The 21,106-nt window shown below is 40.8% G+C and overlaps 1 protein-coding gene across 3 annotated transcripts in view; it reads left to right on the top strand.

Annotated features, from left to right (window-relative positions):
* The window catches only part of LOC143038817 (dipeptidase 1-like), a 959,386-nt gene that overhangs the window by 772,397 nt on the left and 165,883 nt on the right, over window positions 1-21,106 (top strand). For all 3 annotated transcript variants that reach the window (XM_076208382.1, XM_076208381.1, XM_076208383.1), the window contains one exon: window positions 19,939-20,014. In XM_076208382.1, the coding sequence (XP_076064497.1) occupies window positions 19,939-20,014 (76 nt within the window). The remainder of the gene's footprint in view (window positions 1-19,938; window positions 20,015-21,106) is intronic.

The raw sequence follows: 21,106 nt of genomic DNA, 5'->3' as shown, positions 1-21,106 counted from the left end.
AACACAAATTCCAAGACCATAAGGAAAGAGGTGGATGAACAGATAAAAGCAAAGGCCGTGGAAGTGGGGAAAAGCATAAAAGAAGACTATTTGCAACAGCTCAGAAATGATTGGAAAAAAGACAAAGAGGAAGATAAAAGATTTTTTAAAGAAATAAGTCATCGTCAAATGCAGGAGAAGGCCGAAGATGCTGCCATTAAGGTAATTAAGAAAGAATAAAACTTAGTAAGAGATAGAGTAGACAAAAAAATGTGTGTAGTATTATATGATCTAAAGAAAAAACATAACACAAATTGGTTCCTGAGAGATAAAGAGGACATAGAATTGGCAAGAAATGTTCTAAAAGTAGTACAATATAAAGAACAAAAATTAGAAAAGGAAACGGTGGAAGTGAACAGAATTGGTAAATATGCAGAAGGAAAAGGAAGAAGGTCACAAATGGTAGCAGAAAAAATCTTAGCAAGAAAATTAGAAAGTAGCGAACACTATAAAAAAGATACTGATAAAAAGAGACATGAATGATGAGGGGGGGGGAATTAAGACATTAATAAAAAAAAATAATAATGATAATAATAAAAAAGAGAGAGAGAAAAAACAGAGACCGAGACAACACAGTTCTTTTGGAGAGTGTTTGATATGAGACTGAAAAAATTGTATATTCAAGAAAAAAAACGAAAGGTTCAGAGAATGAGATGAAGGGAACAGAAAATTAAAATTGCCTTATACCAACATTGATGGATTCATCTTAGGATTGAACGAACTAAACGATTACCTACCAGAAGCAAAACCAGACGTAATGGGAATTGTGAAGACAAAATTAAGGGGTCCACTAGTACCAGTGTTGGGCATGGATTACATAATCATTGGCTTAGAAATAGGGAGGAGAAACAAGGTGGAAGAGCCATGTTCCTGATTAAGTAAAAATTAAATGTGACGAAAGTTACATACGGAGAGAACAGGGTAGGGATGATCTCAATAAAAGTTGAAGATAATAACATGAAAAGCAGAAAGTTTTCAGTGATTTACGTGCCCCCAAGAACGAGGTCTTAGATAGAGGTTATTCCAAAATGTTAGAGGATCAAAATCTTCATTAAACGAGATGCTGAGGGATGGAAATAAAGCGGTACTCATGGGAGACTTTAATTGCAAAGAAATGTGTTAGAAAGAGATGACAGTGAAAGGTGGAGATGATCCATGGGGAAATGTATTATTCGACATGACTATAGAACATACAATAACACAATGAGTAAAGGAAAACACTAGATTTAGAGTTATGAAGAGCCGTCGAAGACTAGATTTATCATTTACGTCAGAACCTGAAATAGTAAACAAAATTGAATACAAGACAACAATTGCGAAGAGTGACCACATTCTACTTGAGTTAGAACTAAAGTAGGAAATATATATGAAGAGAAGTAAGAAAAACAGGGAAGACTGGTGTATAGTAAAACGGACTTTGAGAAAATTAGGGATTTTTTTTTAAGGCGAGCTGGGAAAAATTCTACAGGGAAAAAACACAAATGGAAGAAAAATGCATGATTTTATGAAAATCTACAAAGGAGTGGATGAATATGTCCCAAAGCAAAAACAGGAAGAGGTATATATGGTTTAATAAAATGTGCAGCAAAGCGAAAGACAGATGAGATAAAGCTTGGAAAAGATGGAGAAAAGACAATAAACCTAGAGAGTGGCAAATATAAATTAATCAAAGGAACGAATATGTAAAAATACTCTGGGAAGAAAAAAAAACTATGAAAAAACATAATAGAAAAATGTAAGAATCAGCCAAAACTATTCTATAAATATGTAAATGGTGAAATGAAAAATAGGAGATAGTGAAACTACACCAAGGAAATACAGAATACACAGAAGATACAGAAATAGCGGAAATCATGAGCAAACACTTCAAGTCTGTGTTTATTAGAGAAAAATGCAACATCGGGATGAAAGGAGAGAAGTGAAATCCCCCCACCTCCATGAGGGAAATAGGAGTAACACGGAAAGAAATAATGGACCAAATAATGAACCTTGATGTCAGGAAATCGCACGGCCGTAGTAGCAGGCGAGGACTCTAAACACAGCACCACGAGGTGTGTGTGTGTGTGTGTGTGTGTGTGTGTGTGTGTGTGTGTGTGTGTGTGTGTGTGTGTGTGTGTGTGTGTGTGTGTGTGTGTGTGTGTGTGTGTGTGTGTGTGTGTGTGTGTGTGTGTGTGTGTGTGTGTGTGTGTGTGTGTGTGTGTGTGTGTGTGTGTGTGTGTGTGTGTGTGTGTGTGTGTGTGTGTGTGTGTGTGTGTGTGTGTGTGTGTGTGTGTGTGTGTGTGTGTGTGTGTGTGTGTGTGTGTGTGTGTGTGTGTGTGTGTGTGTGTGTGTGTGTGTGTGTGTGTGTGTGTGAGTTCATACGGGAAGTAACGATGTAGGTAGGGTGAGATCAGAGGAGCTTCTTCGGAATTACAAGGTCCTCCTTCGGGAGATAAAGGAACGTGGGAGCCGTCACATAGTCTGTGGGATCCTCCCGAGGATCTACGCAGGTTCGTGTTGGAACAGTAGAGCCATAGGGATCAATTATAGGATATCGCAGTTGTGCACACAATTGGGATACCACTTTCTTGATCCTTGGTATCTCTTTTCTAGGCGCCATGACCTTTACGCTTCTGATGGGATTCACTTTACCCGCAGAGGAAAAGATGTTATTACAAACCTCATTGTGGGAGTTTGTAATGAATTAGCTCCTTTTTTAGGGTAGAAGCCCAAAGGGAGGTGGAGATAGAATGTACTTGGGAAAACAGTGTAGAGTATAGCATTAATGTAGAACAATGTGCCAGTATAGGACAAAATATAATTTTAGGATATAATGTCGCTAGAGGACGAAATGTCACATTAGGATGTAATGTCATAGGACAAAATGTCCCAATGGGATGTAATGACAGTGGAGGACAAAATATCACGATGGGAAGTAATGATAGTGGAGAACAAAATATCACGATAGGATGTAATGATAATGGAGGAGAAAATATCACGGTAGGATATAATGTCAGTAAAGGACAAAATATAATTTTAGGAAGGGATACCGGACAGAATGTCCATGAAGGCCAAAATATCATGATAGGATGTAATGACAGTGGATATAATGTCGCTAGAGGACGAAATGTCACATTAGGATGTAATGTCATAGGACAAAATGTCCCAATGCGATGTAATGACAGTGGAGGACAAAAGATCACGATGGGAAGTAATGATAGTGGAGAACTAAATATCATGATAGGATGTAATGATAATGGAGGAGAAAATATCACGGTAGGATATAATGTCAGTAAAGGACAAAATATAATTTTAGGAAGGGATACCGGACAGAATGTCAATGAAGGCCAAAATATCATGATAGGATGTAATGACAGTGGAAGACAAAAGATCACGATGGGATGTAATTATAGTGGAGGAAAAAATATCACGGTAGGATATAATGTCACTGGAGGACAAAATATAATTTTAGAAAGGGATGCCGGACATAATGTTACTGAACGACGGGAGGCCGGCGTGAATCACGGTGACGTAGGGGGACAAAATGTACAAAAGAGATCGGATGACCGTGATCGACCAGATGTCCGTGAAGGGGGAAATGTTAATTTTTATGGGAGAAATGTTAATGAGGCATTGAACGTCAATGAAGGACCAAATAATAATATAGAACAAGGTATAAATGAAAAACAAAATGATAATGTAAGACATGATATTGAAATTCAAAATGTGTCAAAAAGAAATAATCACGAGTTTCTTAAAACCATGTACTTTAATGCTCGTAGTGTTAGAAACAAATTTCAAGAAATACAGGCGTATGTCAAAAGCGAAAATCTCGATATGATATGAATAACTGAGACATGGTTAAATGGTACAGAGTTCGAAGCTGAATTTAATATTGCGGGATTTAAACAATTTCATTAGGATAGAAACCACAAGAAAGGTGGGGGTGTTCTATTGTACGTTAAAAACAATGTTCATGCTTGTGTTTTAGAGAAAGTGAAGCAGGATGCATATGATAGTTTGTGGGTTGAGTTAACCCAAACAAATGGACAAAAAATGAATATAGGTGTAATATATAGGCCAAAGACATTATCATTAGCAGACGACAAACTGATATTTCAAGAACTGTCTAGTTTCTGCAACCGGGATTTATTGATAATGGGTGATTTCAATTTTACTGACATTGATTGGATGACCCTTGAACATGGCCATATAGGTAGTCGCTTGTTTGATTTTCTTGGTGACAATTACTTAATTCAGCATGTAAAAGAGCCCACAAGATATGGAAACTTACTCGATCTTTTGATCACTAGCCGCGAAAGCATGGTAACTGATGTAGAAGTCGGTGAATCTGTTGCAAATAGCGATCACAACCTAGTTAGATTCAAACTCCTAAACAATTTTAGAATAGATACTTGTGTTTCTAAAATACCCGATTTCAGTAAAGCTCAGTTCATAGGACTACGTCAGGAGCTTCAGCTTACAGATTGGGAGGCAAAATTAAACGAAAGACCTGTAGATCAGATGTGGGAAATAATTCAAAATACGCTCACTAAGATGTTTCAAACTTACATTCCTTTTAAGGACAGACGTCCCCCAAATCAGGCTCACCCAAAGTGGCTCGACAAAGAAACTGAAAAAAGTATTGCTAAAACGAGACAGGCTTATAAGAAATATAAGTGCTCGGGTGCATCTAATGACTATGAAAGTTATGTATCAATACAGAGAGACAATGAGAAAAAGAAAACGACAATATGAAATGAACATCGCTGATAAATCCAAAGAGAATCCCAAAGAATTCTATAGTTACATTAGAGATAAAAAGGTTGTCAGGAATCACATTGGTCCACTATTATCTGCTGACGGTCAACTTGAATATTCAAATGAAGGAATGTGTAATATCTTAAACAATTATTTTAGCTCGGTATTCGTAAACGAAACACCTCAAGGTGAATTCCAAACTGAAACCTGTGAAAAGTCTAGTGTAAACTTACTCACTACGGTAAATATAACAAAAGAAAAAATTAAAAGGTGTATAGACAAACTCAAAGTTAATAAAACACCAGGGCCTGACGGTTGGCATCCAAGAATCTTAAAGGAAATGAAAAATGAGATTGTTGTTCAATTAGAAATTATTTTCAAGAAATCCATCATATCCGGAGATGTCCCAAGAGAATGGAAGCTAGCTAACGTTACTCCCATATTCAAAAAAGGTGACAAAAAGAAACCAAATAACTATAGGCCTATAAGTTTGACTTCAATCGTAGGAAAAATAATGGAAACTATCATCAGAGATGCTATCGAACATCATTTAAAAAGTAACCGTTTGATAAATGATAGCCAGCATGGTTTCAGACGGAAACGTTCTTGCGTGACTAACTTACTCGAATTCTACAACACAGCTATCTCGAATTATGACAAAAGAAACAATATAGATTTAATATATCTAGACTTTGCAAAAGCTTTTGATACCGTCCCACACGAAAGACTACTTACTAAATTAGCTATGTATGGAATAAGTGGTAGCCTATTAGGTTGGACTAGTAATTGGTTGAATGGTCGAAAACAGAGAGTTGTTTTAAATGGAAAAACTTCTGGATGGAAAAGTGTTGCAAGTTGAGTTCCTCAGGGTTCCGTTCTTGGGCCACTTCTATTCATAGTATATATAAATGATATAGACCATGGACTAAAATCTACTGTTTCCAAATTTGCTGATGATACAAAACTGTGCGGAGTGGCAAATGATCACTCAAACCAATTAGATATTCAAGAAGATTTAGATAAATTACAGCAATGGTCTGAAAAATGGCTAATGAAATTTAACACAAGTAAATGCAAGGTAATGCACATAGGTAAAAATAACAGTAAGTACGATTACAAGTTATTTGGAAATTCGTTAACAAAAGTGGATAGTGAAAAAGATCTCGGCGTAATTATCAGTAACGACCTCAAATCATCCAAGCAGTGTATTTCAGCCTCTGAGAAAGCAAATAAGATTCTAGGACTGATTGCGCGATCTTTTGATTTCAAAAGTCCATCACTCATTAACAAGCTATATAAATCGTTAGTTCGTCCACATTTGGAATATGCTGTTTCCGTATGGTCACCGAATCTCATTAGAGACATTGACAGACTGGAAAAAGTACAACGGCGAGCCACAAAACTGATTCCAAATATCAAAAATAAATCATAAGAAAATCGACTGAAACATATCAATTTGTTTTCCCTAAAGAAGCGTAGACTCAGAGGTGACTTGATACAGGTCTTTAAAATTCTAAAGGGAATTGACAACATCAAAAGTGACAAAATTTTTAAATTGAATGAGAATCAGACAAGAAACAATGGTCTCAAACTATCCGGAAATAGATTCAATTTGGAAGTAGGTAGAAACAACTTTGCCAACCGTGTAGTTAATGAATGGAATAAACTTCCTGCACAGGTAGTGCAATGTAGTTCAGTTCGAAGCTTTAAGAATCATTTAGATAAATACCTAAGTAAGATGCTGTAATGATTATAATTTATCTTATATAATTTGTTTTTGTTTTGTTATAATTTGTCTGTCTGATTTTCATTTATTATTAGTTATATGTCAATTTATTATTATTTACTATTTACCTGTTTGTTTATTATTTAACTATACCTATACATTTATTTATGCATTTTATTTGTTATTTACATTATCATAGTTTTTATTTATTATTTTATTATTAACATGATTTTTTTTTCGCATCCGACCTAGATATGGATCAAAAGGTCTCCTGTCAGCATGCTCCGCCTTTGTAATCCTTAATCCTTTGTGTGTGTGTGTGTGTGTGTGTGTGTGTGTGTGTGTGTGTGTGTGTGTGTGTGTGTGTGTGTGTGTGTGTGTGTGTGTGTGTGTGTGTGTGTGTGTGTGTGAGTGTGTGTGTGTGTGTGTGCGTGTGTGTGTGTGTGTGTGTGTGTGTGTGTGTGTGTGTGTGTGTGTGTGTGTATGTGTGTGTGTGTGTGTGTGTGTGTGTGTGTGTGTGTATTTACCTAGTTGTATTTACCTAGTTGTATTTTGCGGGAAGGGGAGCTATGCTCGTGATGTCCCGCCTTTGTATCTTGCAGTGTCTAGTTTGTTTTTAAACTCATGAATGGTTTTTTCGCATACTATTTCATTGTCCAGTTTGTTCCAAGTGTCCAAAACTCTATGAGGAAAACTGTTTTTCTTCAGTTCTCTTCTATAGCTATGTTTTTTTATTTTCTTTCCATGTCCTCTTGTGTTTCTTTTGTCCCAGTTAAGTAAGTTCTCTCTATCGAGTACCTCTGTGCCTCTCATGATTCTGTAGATGGTCAATAGGTCACCTCTCTCTCTTCTTTGCTCCAGTGTCGGTAACTCCAGTTTAGCCAATCTCTCCTCGTATGATAGGTTTGCAAGTGCAGGTGCCATTTTTGTAGCTGCTCTTTGGATTCTTTCTATTTTCTTTATATTCTTTTTGGTACTGGGGGACCACAATGACGCCGCATACTCTAATCTAGGCCTTATCAATGTAACCAATATTTTTTTTATCATGTCTTCGTCCAAGTATGTAAACGCCACTTTTATTGATCTTAGCAAGTTGTAAGTCTCCCCGACAATTTTGTTAATCTGTATATCATAGGACAAGTCGTTCGTGATAATTACTCCCAAATCTTTTTCGGATCCTACTTTCTTTGCTTCTTTGGTTCCAATTGTATATATTCCTGATATTCTGTTTTTGCTTTTTCCAAACTCCATTATGCTACACTTCTTAGTATTAAAGTCCACTTCCCATTTCTGACTCCAGTTCCATACCCTATTTAGGTCTTCTTGCAGTGCTTCACAGTCCTCATCAGTTTCTATTTTCCTTAGCAGTTTGGCGTCATCGGCAAAGAAGCTCATGTAGCAGTTCACGTCCTCGTCCATGTCATTCATATAGATAGCAAACATTATTGGTGCCAGCACAGATCCTTGCGGTACTCCACTGATCACCTCTTTCCAATCTGAATATTTTTCTCTGAGCACTACTCTCATTTTTCTACCAGTCAGAAAGTCCTCTATCCATTTTAGTAGGTTTCCCTGTATTCCTCCTATGTGTTCCAGTTTTTTTAGTAGTTTTCTGTGTGGTACTTTGTCAAAGGCTTTTTGCAAGTCTAGGAATGCACAATCAGCCCATCCATTTCTTTCTTGCACTATGTCTATTAGTCTTGAGTAAAAGCATATTAAGTTTGTGGAGCATGATCTTCCTTGTCTGAATCCGAATTGTCTTGGGTTTAATATGTCATTGTCTTCCAGATGTTTTACCCATCTGTTCTTGATTATTTTCTCACAAATTTTGGCTATCGTGCTTGTTAGTGATACTGGCCTATAGTTGGTGGGTTCTTCTTTGTTTCCTCCTTTTTGTATTGGTACAATGTTAGCGTTTTTCCAGTCCTCGGGTATCTTTCCTTCTTTGAGTGAGCTGTTTATTAAGATGTGTATTTTGTCTGTTAGTTCTTCTTTGCACTCCTTTAGAATCCAATTTGCAATACCATCCGGGCCATGTGATTTTCTGACATCCAGCCTTGATAGATGTTCTGATATTTCCTTTAGTGATGCTGTAAACTCTTTCATGAGGGGAGATTTCTTGTTTTTATCTATGTCACAATTTGGTATTTTCTCTCTGGTGAAAACAGATTTAAAGTGATTGTTCATGACTTCGGCCATCTCTAAATCTTCTGTGTATTCTATGTTTCCTTGGCATAGTTTCACCATTTCCTGTTTGTTTTTAAGTACCATTCACATACCGATAGAATAGTTTGGGTTGCTCTTTGCATTTGTCTATAATATCCTTCTCATGGTTCCTTTTTTCCTCTCTTCTCACATTAACATACTCATTTCTATAGTTAACATAAATTTGCCATTTGCTTTGTTTTTTGTCTTTTCTCCACTTTTTCCAAGCTTTGTCCCTTCTGTCTTTTGCCTCACTGCATCTTTTGTTGAACCAACATTTAATGTACTCTCTCTCTCGCTTTTGTCTTGGTACATGCCTGTTTACACCTTCATTGTAGTTTTCCATCAATATATTCCATTTCTCTTCCATTGTTGTTTCTTCCCTGTAAAATATTTCCCAGTTTGCATTCCGGAAGAATGTCTTTGGTTTTGTAAAGTCTGTTTTGTTGTACATCAGTCTTCCTTTCCTATGCTTTTCGTTCCTCTCTATGTCTATTGCTTCCTTTAGTACAGTTTCGATGAGTACATGGTCACTCTTTCCAATTGGTGTCTCATACTGGACTTTATGCACTATTTCAGGTTCTGTTGTAAATATTAGATCTAGTTTCGATGGCTCTTCATTATTTCTGTACCTTGTGTTTTCACGGACCCATTGGGTCATTGTGTACTCCATGGTCATATCTAGCAGTACATTGCCCCACGAGTCATCTCCTCCTTGCACTGTCATGCTGTGCGTGTGTGTGTGCGCGCATATGTGTGAATGTGTGTGTGTGTGTGTGTGTGTGTGTGTGTGTGTGTGTGTGTGTGTGTGTGTGTGTGTGTGTGTGTGTGTGTGTGTGTGTGTGTGTGTGTGTGTGTGTGTGTGTGTGTGTGTGTTTGTGTGTGTGTGTGTGTGTATGTGTGAGTGTGTGTGTGTGTGTGTGTGTGTGTGTGTGTGTGTGTGTGTGTGTGTGTGTGTGTGTGTGTGTATTTACCTACATATTTGTATGGTAGAGTGGTAGAAATAGGATAAGTAATTCCAAACACGAAATGTGGCACGGAGGCAAATCATTAACTATGTACACTTGATTAATTAGCGGCAGCAAGGTAAGGAAATGGTACTCACGTGATGACCTATGCAGCTGAAGTGCATGCTTTGATTTTTCGCGGGGTATGAGGCTATGCCCACGGGTCGTGCGCAAACCCCCGCAGCCAATCGCAGTCGCTACGGGTCGTGTGCAAACTGACCTCCGCCAATCACATTCTGACCCGGCGACGCGACCTGGCTTCGGGGGCGTGGCCAAGCTGCGCAAGATGCGCGACCCGAGGCTCGGACGGCCTAACCCGCTTGAAACACAAAGACACAGCGCATCGTCTTCTCACGACATCCCTCCCCCCGCTAACAAAGTGAGGACCTAGACTTGGCGTGAGGGAAAAAATCGAGATGTACGCGTCGGGAGGTTATCCACCTTGGTGAATCCCCTAGAGACGGCATTCAACTCGATGAAAAAAACCCACCGCCTGAACTGATATAAAAAAATAGGGGTGGAGAAAATAAGAAGGGCTCCTGCCCTGCACTCCGCGGCGACTTGCCCCCTCGTCATTGGGGAGCTGCTCTACGCCCCTCGTCTGGGATCCTCCAGCTGGTAGAACGACCCGCGGTATTTCTCTCGACCGGCAGAAAGGCGCTGCGCTGTCTCGGTCCGAATGGGGAATCTGTGGAAATCAACAGCGACAGAATCTTTGTCCAAGGGGGGTGGGGTGGGGGGTCGCCGTCATACAAAAGGAAGTAGATTAAATTTTTTTATCACCATATCTACAGTAGGGAAATGTGTGAAAAAGGTCTTAAAAATAGAAAAGGAACATAACAGTTAATTTGTCGGTATCACTGGTGGTAGGTTCAAATTCCTTCTCACGTGTGGTGAACGCTCGTCTGGCGTTTTTGTTTCGCACACGGAGAGGTTACACGGCTATCGAATCCGCTTACTAATGTGAGCTGCCACTATCCTCCTGTAGGTCTAGGAGTTCCTTCTCATGTGTGGGGAACGCTCTTCTGACGTTCTTATTCTCGCACACAGAGAGGTTGCCCTCCTGCTTTATCCTGTCTGTGTGAACACAGAACTCACGTCCTGACCGCAGATGTTTGATACAATAGATTACATCACTAACCAGTTTGATCACTCTATAGGGGCCTTGGTACAATGGCTGGAGCTTCTTTGTCACCCCTTGCCTAGGTTTGGCGGTGATGTATACTCTGTCACCAAGGGCGAGCTGCTTTATCCTTGCCCTCGGCCGTTTTGTGTGCCTCTCAATTGTTACAGCCTCGATGAACTTTTGGTACCTGTCGAAACATGAGTTTGCTAAAGCCATTGTTTCGGCCGCTAAATTATCCGTATTATACCACGGGGCACTGGGGCTGGTGAACTCAGTTATAGGGAGGACGGGGTCTCTGTGGAACAGGAGGAAATGCGGGGAATCTCGCAGGACTCTATGATACGCAGAATTGTAGGCTAAGACCGCTAAAGGGAGCATCTGATCCCAGCCTGTTTGATTGTCCTGGACTAGGGACAGTAAGATTTTTATAATGATCCCATTTACCCTCTCAACGATCCCGTTGCTGGAGGGGTGATATGGCGTTATCTTATGATGGCTGATGTTCGCCATTGCCATTACCTCTTTGAACGTCTCGTCCATGAATTCTCCTCCGCCGTCTGAGATCACCTACCTCGGAGCGCCATGTATGGCCAGGACGTGGTTTAGGAAAGCTCGGGCGACAGTCCGCGCTTCTTTGGAATTAATGGGCACGGCGACCAAGAAGCGGGTTAGTACATCGATTACTGTCAGAATGTACTTCGCACCATTTAGAATGGTGGTTAATGGGCCAATGAGATCAACATGCACTCTCTCAAACAGAGTTTTTACGTCAGGAAACTGTCTAAGTGGAGCTGGGAGGTCATAGGAAGGTTTGCAAGTAATGCAGATTTTTTTTTTTTTTTTTTTTTTTTTATAAAATCCTTTACATCCTCCGACATTTTCGGCCAAAAGGCAAACTTATGTAGCCGTTCCAGAGTAACTTGGACTCCGCCATGGCCCGCCATAGGAAGGCAATGGGCAATACGTAAGGCTGCTACCTTTGCTCCTTCAGGGCATACCAGGCGAAGTTCCTCTAACTGGTACGCATTTCTACGCGCATGATATAGGAGTCCGTCGGGGAGGAGTCGAAACTCCCCGATCGGCATTCTTAGGCGCGGGATCTTTGGAGCTCCTGACGTGGCCCCTTTTAGGTACTCCTAAATTCGACCCCAATCAGGGTGTGCATCCTGCTCTTTTCGGATCTCTAACTGGTTCCACGTGACGGTATCCTCCTCAGAATTTGAGTTTGAGTTACCCCGGACACTCGTGGTTCTGGCCGTCGAAACTATGAAATCATCTATAGGGTGGTCAGCCCCCCGTATCCTAGAGAGTGCGTCAGCGACGATATTCAATCTCCCAGGGATAAGGGATATAATTGACTTCAATATCGAAGTCGGCGATCGCCATTTGCCACCGGAGAATCCGAGTGTTCGTGCCCTTAGTAGTGAAGAGCCAAACCAAAGGCCTGTGATCGCTCAAAAGTCTCACCGGATATCCCATGATTAGCGGGCGATTAATCGTGAGACCGTACACCGCCGCTAACGCTTCTCTTTCAACGGTACTATACCGTCTCTCGTGCTCGTTAAGAGTGCGACTGAAATAGGAGAGTGGGCGTCTCCTACCTCCGTCGTCCTCTTGCTGAAGCACGCCCCCAATCGCCGAAGCACTGGCGTCAGTGGTGAGCAAGAAAGGTTTCGCAAAATTGGGGTAAGGGAGGACCACCGTGGAGGACAAATGGGATTTGAGGGACTCAAACGCATGTCACTGAGGAGGTGTCCATGGACCAAGGTCACGATTCTTGTGCTTCCCCGCTACGTCACCCTTCGTCATATCAACCAAAGGCAACGAAATCTCAACAAAGTTAGGAATAAACTTCCTGTAGTATCCCGCTAATCCCAGAAATGAAAGCAGCTCTCTCTGACGCGCTGGCCGAGGAAAAGTTTTGATGGCTCGGACTTTATCTGGCTGAGGCTTTATCCCGTCCTGGGATATAACATGACCTAGGTAAGCGACCTCCTTCTGGAAGAAATTACATTTCTCCAGCCTCAATGAGAGCTTTGCCTCTTGCAACCTCCGAAGGACATCCTCAAGATTCTTGAGGTGGTCGACCCAAGATGTTCCCAGAACAATGATATCGTCCATGTACACCATCGCACTGACCCGTAACAGCCCCGTTAACACCTGATTCATCACCCTTTGAAAACAGGATGGAGCATCTTTTAACCCAAAGGGAAGAGACGTAAACTCGTAATGCCCTTCGGGCGTCGAGAACGCCATTTTCTCGCAGCTCCTCTCCATCAGCGGGATTTGGAGATACCCTTGCTTAAGATCTAGCAGTGAGAATATGACGCTGGAGCCGAGACTTCGCAGCATCGAGTCAATATGGGGAAGAGGAAACCTATCATCAACTACGTGTCGATTTAGAGCACGAAAGTCAAGACAAAGACGAAGGGTTTTATCCCTCTTAACAACTGGAACGACAGGAGCATTGTAAGGAGAACGAGATGGGCGAATGATCCCCTTACGGAGCATATCCCCAATGAGTTCTCTAATCTCTGCTCTGTACTTCTCAGGAATGGGATAAGATTTGCGGTAGACCGGCGGTCCAATGGTCCGAATCTCGTGTAAGAAGTGAGGCGTCACGGTAAGTGGATCCCCTGGTAAGGCAAAACCATCGCCATATTTGACCACCAAAAAGGCCAGAGCTATACTTTCCCTGCTGTGCTTATTAGGGAAAATTTTCCCTACTTCCAATCGTAACTTATCACCACGAGAGCTATTCACTACCTTAGACGCCTGCATCGTTCCCACCGAGACGTTAGTTCCACCATCTACTAGCGCAATCTCCCCGAAGAGAGTAAGTTCCCCAACCACTTGGTCTTTGCGGATCTCATGGGTATCAGGGGCCAAGTTCAAGAATAGAACTTTGCACCATGCCTTTCCATCTTCCATCCTGAGCAGCTCTACTTCTCCCTGGCCGAGCAGGCTGGCGCCCTCGCTGTATGGGCGTGCTGTAAACAGCGCCGAGACGGCCTGACCTGCGGGAGCGAGCTTGTCTGCCCTCTTGAGTACTAAACCTATGGTTCCGCCTGAGAAACCTGGTACCCAATGAGCCTCAACGGTCTTAACCGGGAACGTGGCTGTTTCACTTACCCCCTGATAATTGTGGCGCTCCTTGCACACGGCGATAAGCGGTGGTGAATGCTGAGCCGTCCCTGCAAGGATTACTGGAACATCTTTGCCCTCAACTTTGAATGTTAATGGACGGAATGTCAAAGTCACCTTGAGCGCAGCGAGGAAATCGAACCCGAGGATGAGCTTAGAAGGAAGACCCTCAGCAGGGATTATAAAAAAAAAAGGATGTTGGAACGGAAACCCTGCGAGATCAAACCTAACAGTGACTTTGCCAAGATTGGGCATCTCTGAACCGTCGGCCACTATGATTCTAGTGGTACCTACCTGGGAGCCTTCCATGGTAACAGGCAAAATGCTGCTCCCGTGTGTAGGAGAGCACAAACGGACCGAGTAGCGTGTGGCTCTAACAAAGTAACAGCCACCATAGCCAAACCGCCACCAGCACCATGGGAGCTGGCCAAATCGACGTGAACATTTTCCATGCTCGACTGCCGCTCGACCGTCACCTTGGGGTGTGCTTTCCCCTGCGCTGGCCATTTTTTTTTTTTTTTTTCTTCTTTCTTTCTTTTTGACGAGCCACTTTACGCGAAACCCATCTGGGCCTCCTGACCGACACTAGTATCAGCCTTCCAAATCCTCCCTACGCCCCCGCAAGTGTGGCAACACATGCTTGCCTGACCGCGTGCCCTAGAATAGCACGCATCGGTCGCGAGTCGACCCCTTCTTGAAATGGGCGCAATATGGACGCCACATATTTTGATTACCACGGCCCCGGTTACGCTTCAACGTATTCCTGTGTCCCCCTGCCCTGTGAAAAGAGTATGTGGGTTCCTCGCGAGGCCGCGCCTCGGTGTCTCGCTCATGGCGAGGGCGCACCTCCGTCCCTCGCAAATTGCAAGGATTCGTCTCCGTCTCCCGCGAAGTGCGAGGTGAAGAAGAGCCTGGGACTCTGTGTAATGTAGATGTTGGATATGATTGTGAGGGTGGGTGGGAAATTGCGTCCACGGCCGGGTATTGGTGCGACACAGAGGCCGTGGCCGGATATAAAGCCATGGGCGAGTCTGCACCGCCCGCATACACCGTTTTCACATCGCAACTATGCCGCTGGGCATAGTCAATGGCCGCATGGAGGACACCAATGATGGAAGACTGCTGTTCGCGAGTGAGGGTGCCTGCGAACTGCGGCGGCATAGCCCGCTTAATTCTGGTCACAGCCGAAAATTTGGTCCAATCCTCCCGCTGTGGGTGGTACACCGCATAGGACGAGACCATATCAGCCTACCTCAGAGCAAAAGACGTGAGCGTCTCAGAAGGTTTCATGACTGCCTCGGCTAGGCGGTCAGCCACAGCATCCGCCGACGTGGGCACATAAAAAAAAAGTTGCGGAACGCAAGTTTTAATGCTTCCCAATCATTGGGATCCCTACCCTTGGCTAGGCGAGCAGCTATCGCGGCATCACCGGCAGTTTTCTGCTGAGTAACTGCAATTTTGTCTGCGTCAGGGACCTCTGGGGACCACCTTTCTTCCAAGATTGCGCATCCGTACAGGCAGGGAGGCCACTCATGGGGTGATGGTTAATCCCGGATGAAAGAAAGAATGGGACATCTGCAGTCGCCTGGAGTGCCTTTGGCTGGTGGCTCACCGGTACGCTTGCACACCGAGACATAGTGAGATACTTATCAGTCCTAGCTCTAACTAGCACTCCTTTGTGTTCACTGAGTATCGTGATAGTGTATTTTGTAATTTGTATGTATGTTCACTGAGTATTAGAACTTCTTACCAAATTTCACCGCCGCCACCAGTATGGTAGTATGATAGAAATAGGATAAGTAATTCCAAACACAAAATGTGTTTAAATGTGTATTTGGCACGGAGGCAAATTATTAACTATGTACACTTGATTAATTAGCGGCAGTAAGGTAAGGAAGTGGTACTCACGTGATGACCTATGCAGCTGAAGTGCATGCTTTGATTTCTCGCGGGGTACGCGGCTATGCCCACGGGTCGTGCGCAAACCCCCGCAGCCAATCGCAGTCGCTACGGGTCGTGTGCAAACTGACCTGCGCCAATCACACTCTGACCCGGCGATGCGACCTGGCTTCGGGGGCGTGGCCAAGCTGCGCAAGATGCGCGACCCGAGGGCTTGGAAGGCCTAACCCGCTTGAAACACAAAGACACAGCACATCGTCTTCTCACGACATTTGTATTTACCTAGTTGTATTTTACGGGAAGGGGAGCTATGCTCATGGTGTCTCGTCTTCATATCTCATTCTATCTAGACTGTTTTTAAATTCGTGTATTATTTTTGCACACACCACTTTCTCATCTAATTTGTTCCAAATGTCTATTACTTTGTGGGGAAAGCTGTTCTTTTTCAGATCTCTTCTATAACTGTCTTTCTTGATTTTCTTTCCGTGTCCTCTTGTATGTCTACTATCCCATTTTATTATATCCTCTCTATCAATAGTTTCTATGCCTTTCATGATTCTATAAATAGTTATCAAGGATCCTCTCTCTCTTCTTTGGTCTAATGTCTGTAGCTCAAGTTTTGCTAGTCTCTCCTCATATGATAGTTCTGAGATTGTTGGTACCAATTTTGTAATTGCTCTTTGCATTCTTTCAAGTTTTGTTATACATTTTTTTGTACTTGGTGACCACATCGTTGCTGCATATTCCAGTCTTGGTCTTATCAAGGTAACTAGTATTTTCTTCACCATTTCTTCGTCCAGGTATGTAAAAGCTATTTTGATTGTTCTTATTAAATTAGAAGTTTCTCCCAAAAAAAATGATATGCTTCTCAGGGGACATATTATTCATAATAATGACTCCCAGGTCCTTCTCATTTTACTACTTTTTTTTTTATTTCTTCTCCCAACTTATATGGTCCCACTATTCTTTATTTGCTTCTTCCAAATTCCATTATACTACACCTCTTGATATTGAATTCCATCTCCCACTTCCTACTCCATTCCCATACTTTATTGAGATCACTCTGCAGCGACTCACAATCTTCTTCAGTGTTCACTTTTTTCAACGATTTTGTATCATCCGCAAAGAAGCTCATATAACTTTCAATTCCTTCATCCATATCATTAATATATATAGCAAACATTATTGGGGGCAAAACTGTTCCTTGTGGAACACCACTTATCACTTCATCCCAATTGGAGTGTTTTTGTCTTATTACAACTCTCATTTTTCTTTCATGCAAGAAGTCTTCCATCCACTTCAGAAGTTTGCCCTGCATTCCTCCTGCAGTTTCTAATTTCTTAAGCAATTTCTTATGTGGCACCTTATCAAAAGCTTTTTTCAGGTCTAGAAATGCACAATGAGCCCATCCATCTCCTTCTTGTATTACATCCATTAGCCTTGAATAGAAACACGTTAAGTTTGTGACATATGATCGTCCTTGTCTAAATCCAAATTGTCTTGGATCTAGTACGTTTTTTTTTTTTTTCAAAATGTTTTACCCATCTAGTTTTGATCATTCTTTCACAGATTTTAGCTATCGTACTAGTAAGAGAGACCGGTCTATAGTTAGTAGGGTCTTCCTTGTTTCCACCTTTATATATAGGTACTATATTTGCTCTTTTCCAATCTTCTGGAACTTTTCCTTCTTTCAATGAACTGTTTATTAAGCTATGTATTTTCTCTGTTAGTTCATTCCTGCATTCTTTCAAAATCCAGTTTGCCATTTCATCCAGTCCATGCGATTTTCTGACATCGAGATTACTCAAGTGTTTCATTATTTCATTTCTTGATACTTCTATCTTTTTCATAGGGGGAATTCTCTCCTCCCATTCGATATCTCTAGGTTGTATGTTCTCCCTTGTAAACACCGATCTAAAATGCTTATTCATAATTTCTGCCATTTCTATTTCCTCTGTGCATTCGACTCCTCCTTGTCGTAGTTTCTCTAATTCTTGTTCGCTTTTCTGTTTGTTGTTTACAAATCTGTAAAATAATTTTGGTTGATCTTTACATTTTTCTATGACATCTTTTTCGTATTTTATCTTTTCTTCTCTGCGGACTTGTACATATTCATTTCTATAACTAGTATATATTTTCCATTTTTCAGGTTTTTTGTATTTTTTTCATTTTATCCAATCTTTATGCCTTTTTATCTTTTAACTCCCTACATCTTTTGTTGTACCAGCACTTTACATATCCTTTTTCTTGCTTTTGTCTTGGCACATACTTTTCCACTCCTTCTTTATAATTTGTTTTGTCAAAATACTCCATTTCTCTTCTACTGTTGTTTTCTCCTTGTGTATTCTTTCCCAGTCAGCTTTTTGAAATAATTCTTTCATTTTGTCAAAGTTTGTTTTTTCATACATCAATCTTCCCTTTCTATATTGTTCATTTTTTCATGTATTTTTCTCGTTTAGTTCCAGTTCAACCAATATGTGGTCACTTTTAATTATTGGTGTTTTATATTCGATATTGTCCACTATTTCGGGTTCTGATGTGATTATTAGGTCCAGTCTCGGTGGTTCTTCCTCATTTCTATACCTAGTTTTCTCTTGTGTCCATTGCGTCATTATATGTTCTATAATCATATCAAGTAATACATTTCCCCATTGGTCATCTCCACCCTTCACTGTCATCTCTTCCCAGCAGATTTCTTTACAATTAAAGTCACCCATTATAATTATTCGTCCTCCATCCTCCATTATCTTACTTAGTGATATCCTGGTGTCTACTAACATATTTTTGTGTTCTCTATCTTCCCACGAAACCGTTTTAGGAGGCACATAATTTACTACAAAGTTCCTGCTCTTCTTATCCTTGTCCTCCACTTTCGTCGTAATCATCTCTACACTATTCTTTCCATATGTGACATTCCTCACATTTATATCCTTCTTAGTCAGAAACATAACTCCACCCCCTTGTTTTACCTCTCTGTTTCTAATCCAACAATTATATGCACCATATCCTACACTGTTGGGTGGTAGTGGACCTTTCAATTTTGTCTCTACAATTCCCATTATGTCCGGTTCTTTTTCCTTCAGGTAATCATTCAGTTCATTCAAGGCTGTTATTGTGTGTGTGTGTGTGTGTGTGTGTGTGTGTGTGTGTGTGTGTGTGTGTGTGTGTGTGTGTGTGTGTGTGTGTGTGTGTGTGTGTGTGTGTGTGTGTGTGTGTGTGTGTGTGTGTGTGTGTGTGTGTGTGTTTTTAACTAGTTAAATTTATTAAGTTGCATTATACGGGAAGGAAGCTATGCTCGTAGTGACCCGTCTTTGTATCTTTGAGCATCTAATATGTTCTTAAATGATTGCATGTGTTTTGCGCATACTATTGTTTCGTCCAATCTGTTTCAGACATCCACCACTCTGCGTGGAAAACTTTTTTTTCAGATCTCTTCTATAACTATCCTTTTAGAGTTTCTTTTCATGCCCTCTCGCTTTTCTTTTATCCCAGTTTAATAAATATTCTCTGCCAAGGACTTCTATGTCTTTCATTATTCTTTAAGTGGCCAATAGATCTTCTCTTTCTCTTCTTTGTTTCAGGGTTCGTAGTTTCAGTTTGGCCAACTTTGTTCGTATGTCAGTTTTGAAAGTGTTGGTGCCATCTTTGTCATTGCTCTTTAGATTCTTTCTAATTTCTATATATTCTTTTTTGTGCTTGGTTTCCATACTGTCTCAGCATACTCCAATCTTGGTCTTATCAGTGTGACTTATGTTTTCTTTACCATTACCTCATCCAAGTAGTTAAAGGCCACCTTTATTGATTTTAATAAGTTGTAGGTTTCTCCGACTATTTTGTTAATATGATTGTCTTGTGCATTGTTTTGTTAATATTTACTCCTAGATCCATTGTGTGTGTGTATGTACATATACATATATATGTATATGTGTGTGTATATATATCAATGGAGTTTTGGATGCAGCTTAATTCAATAGTTAGTCTTACATTATATATTATCATGTTAGAGGTTTCTGACATATGATAAGTATAAATGGGAATATCTTTTCTTGTAGGGCCGAGTGTGCAAGAGTGAAAGAGACGGACGAGGAAGACCCAAATGCTCCTCGAGGGCTCACCCACTTTGGCAAGGTAAGACAAGTTGCTCTTCATCAAAGGTTTGAGAAACTTCCCACAAATGGTGACAAATTCCCTATGAGCCATTTTTGGGTTTTGTCACCATTAGTGGGAAGTTTCTCAAATTCTCACATTAAACTCTCAGAAGATTTTGTGAGTAATATCAAAAGACAAATCATACTTACAAATAGCAAACTACTAAGTCTCGATATAGTTTCCTTATTCACAAATGTTAACACGGAAGATATCTTAAGTTTTTTGGAAACCAAACTGCACCCATATCAATACAAACTCCCACTTTCAGTATCAAAGATAATTAGCCTGACCCATTTATGCATCAATACCAATGTTTTTACTTTCAATAATTCTTATTTTAGACAAAGATATGGTTGCAGTATGGGTTCTAACCTTTCACCCGTGTTAGCTAACCTATACATGGAATATTTTGAAAGTACTTTATTACCTAAGATTAAACCACCTGACATGTTTTGGTTTAGGTATGTTGATGATATTTTTACACTATGGAACGATATATGGGGTTCTTTTGATGAATTCTTTGTTGAATTAAATAAATTAGCTAAGAATATTAATTTTAAGGTCGAATGGGAAGAAGGAGGTAGGATCCCATTCCTAGACATTTCGGTCATAAGAGACCCGGACCAATTGTCCTTTACTGTGTATAGAAAGCCTACCCACACAGGAAATTACCTACACTTTTTTAGCCACCATCCGGATAATATTAAATATAGTGTTGCATCGGGCCTATATCTTAGAGCCCTTAGGATTTGTAGTCCACAATTCTTGCAAATAGAATTTGACATCATCAATAAACAACTCTCTAACGTAGGTTATCCGGAATGTTTTTTTAAGAAAGCCCTACATAAAGCCAAATCCAATTTTTATCAACCAAATAACTCCAGGGAGAAGTTTAAATGGGTTAACAATAACATCATTGTACCATTTAATGAATCTATCAACTCGGTCTCCAAACTTCTACCTGATAACCAAATTAAATTTATTTACAATTATCCAAACAGCATTTTTAGAAAGGTAGTAAATGTACACCGGAGGGATGATGTGGACCAAAACTCCGGGGTATATAGATTG

This window comes from Oratosquilla oratoria, chromosome 25 (assembly GCF_046742065.1).
Source record: "Oratosquilla oratoria isolate Oo_2021 chromosome 25, ASM4674206v1, whole genome shotgun sequence".
In the NCBI taxonomy this organism is placed as follows: Eukaryota; Metazoa; Arthropoda; class Malacostraca; order Stomatopoda; family Squillidae; genus Oratosquilla; species Oratosquilla oratoria.
The sequence above is the reverse complement of the archived record's forward strand: the minus strand, read 5'-3'. Positions and strand labels throughout refer to the sequence as shown.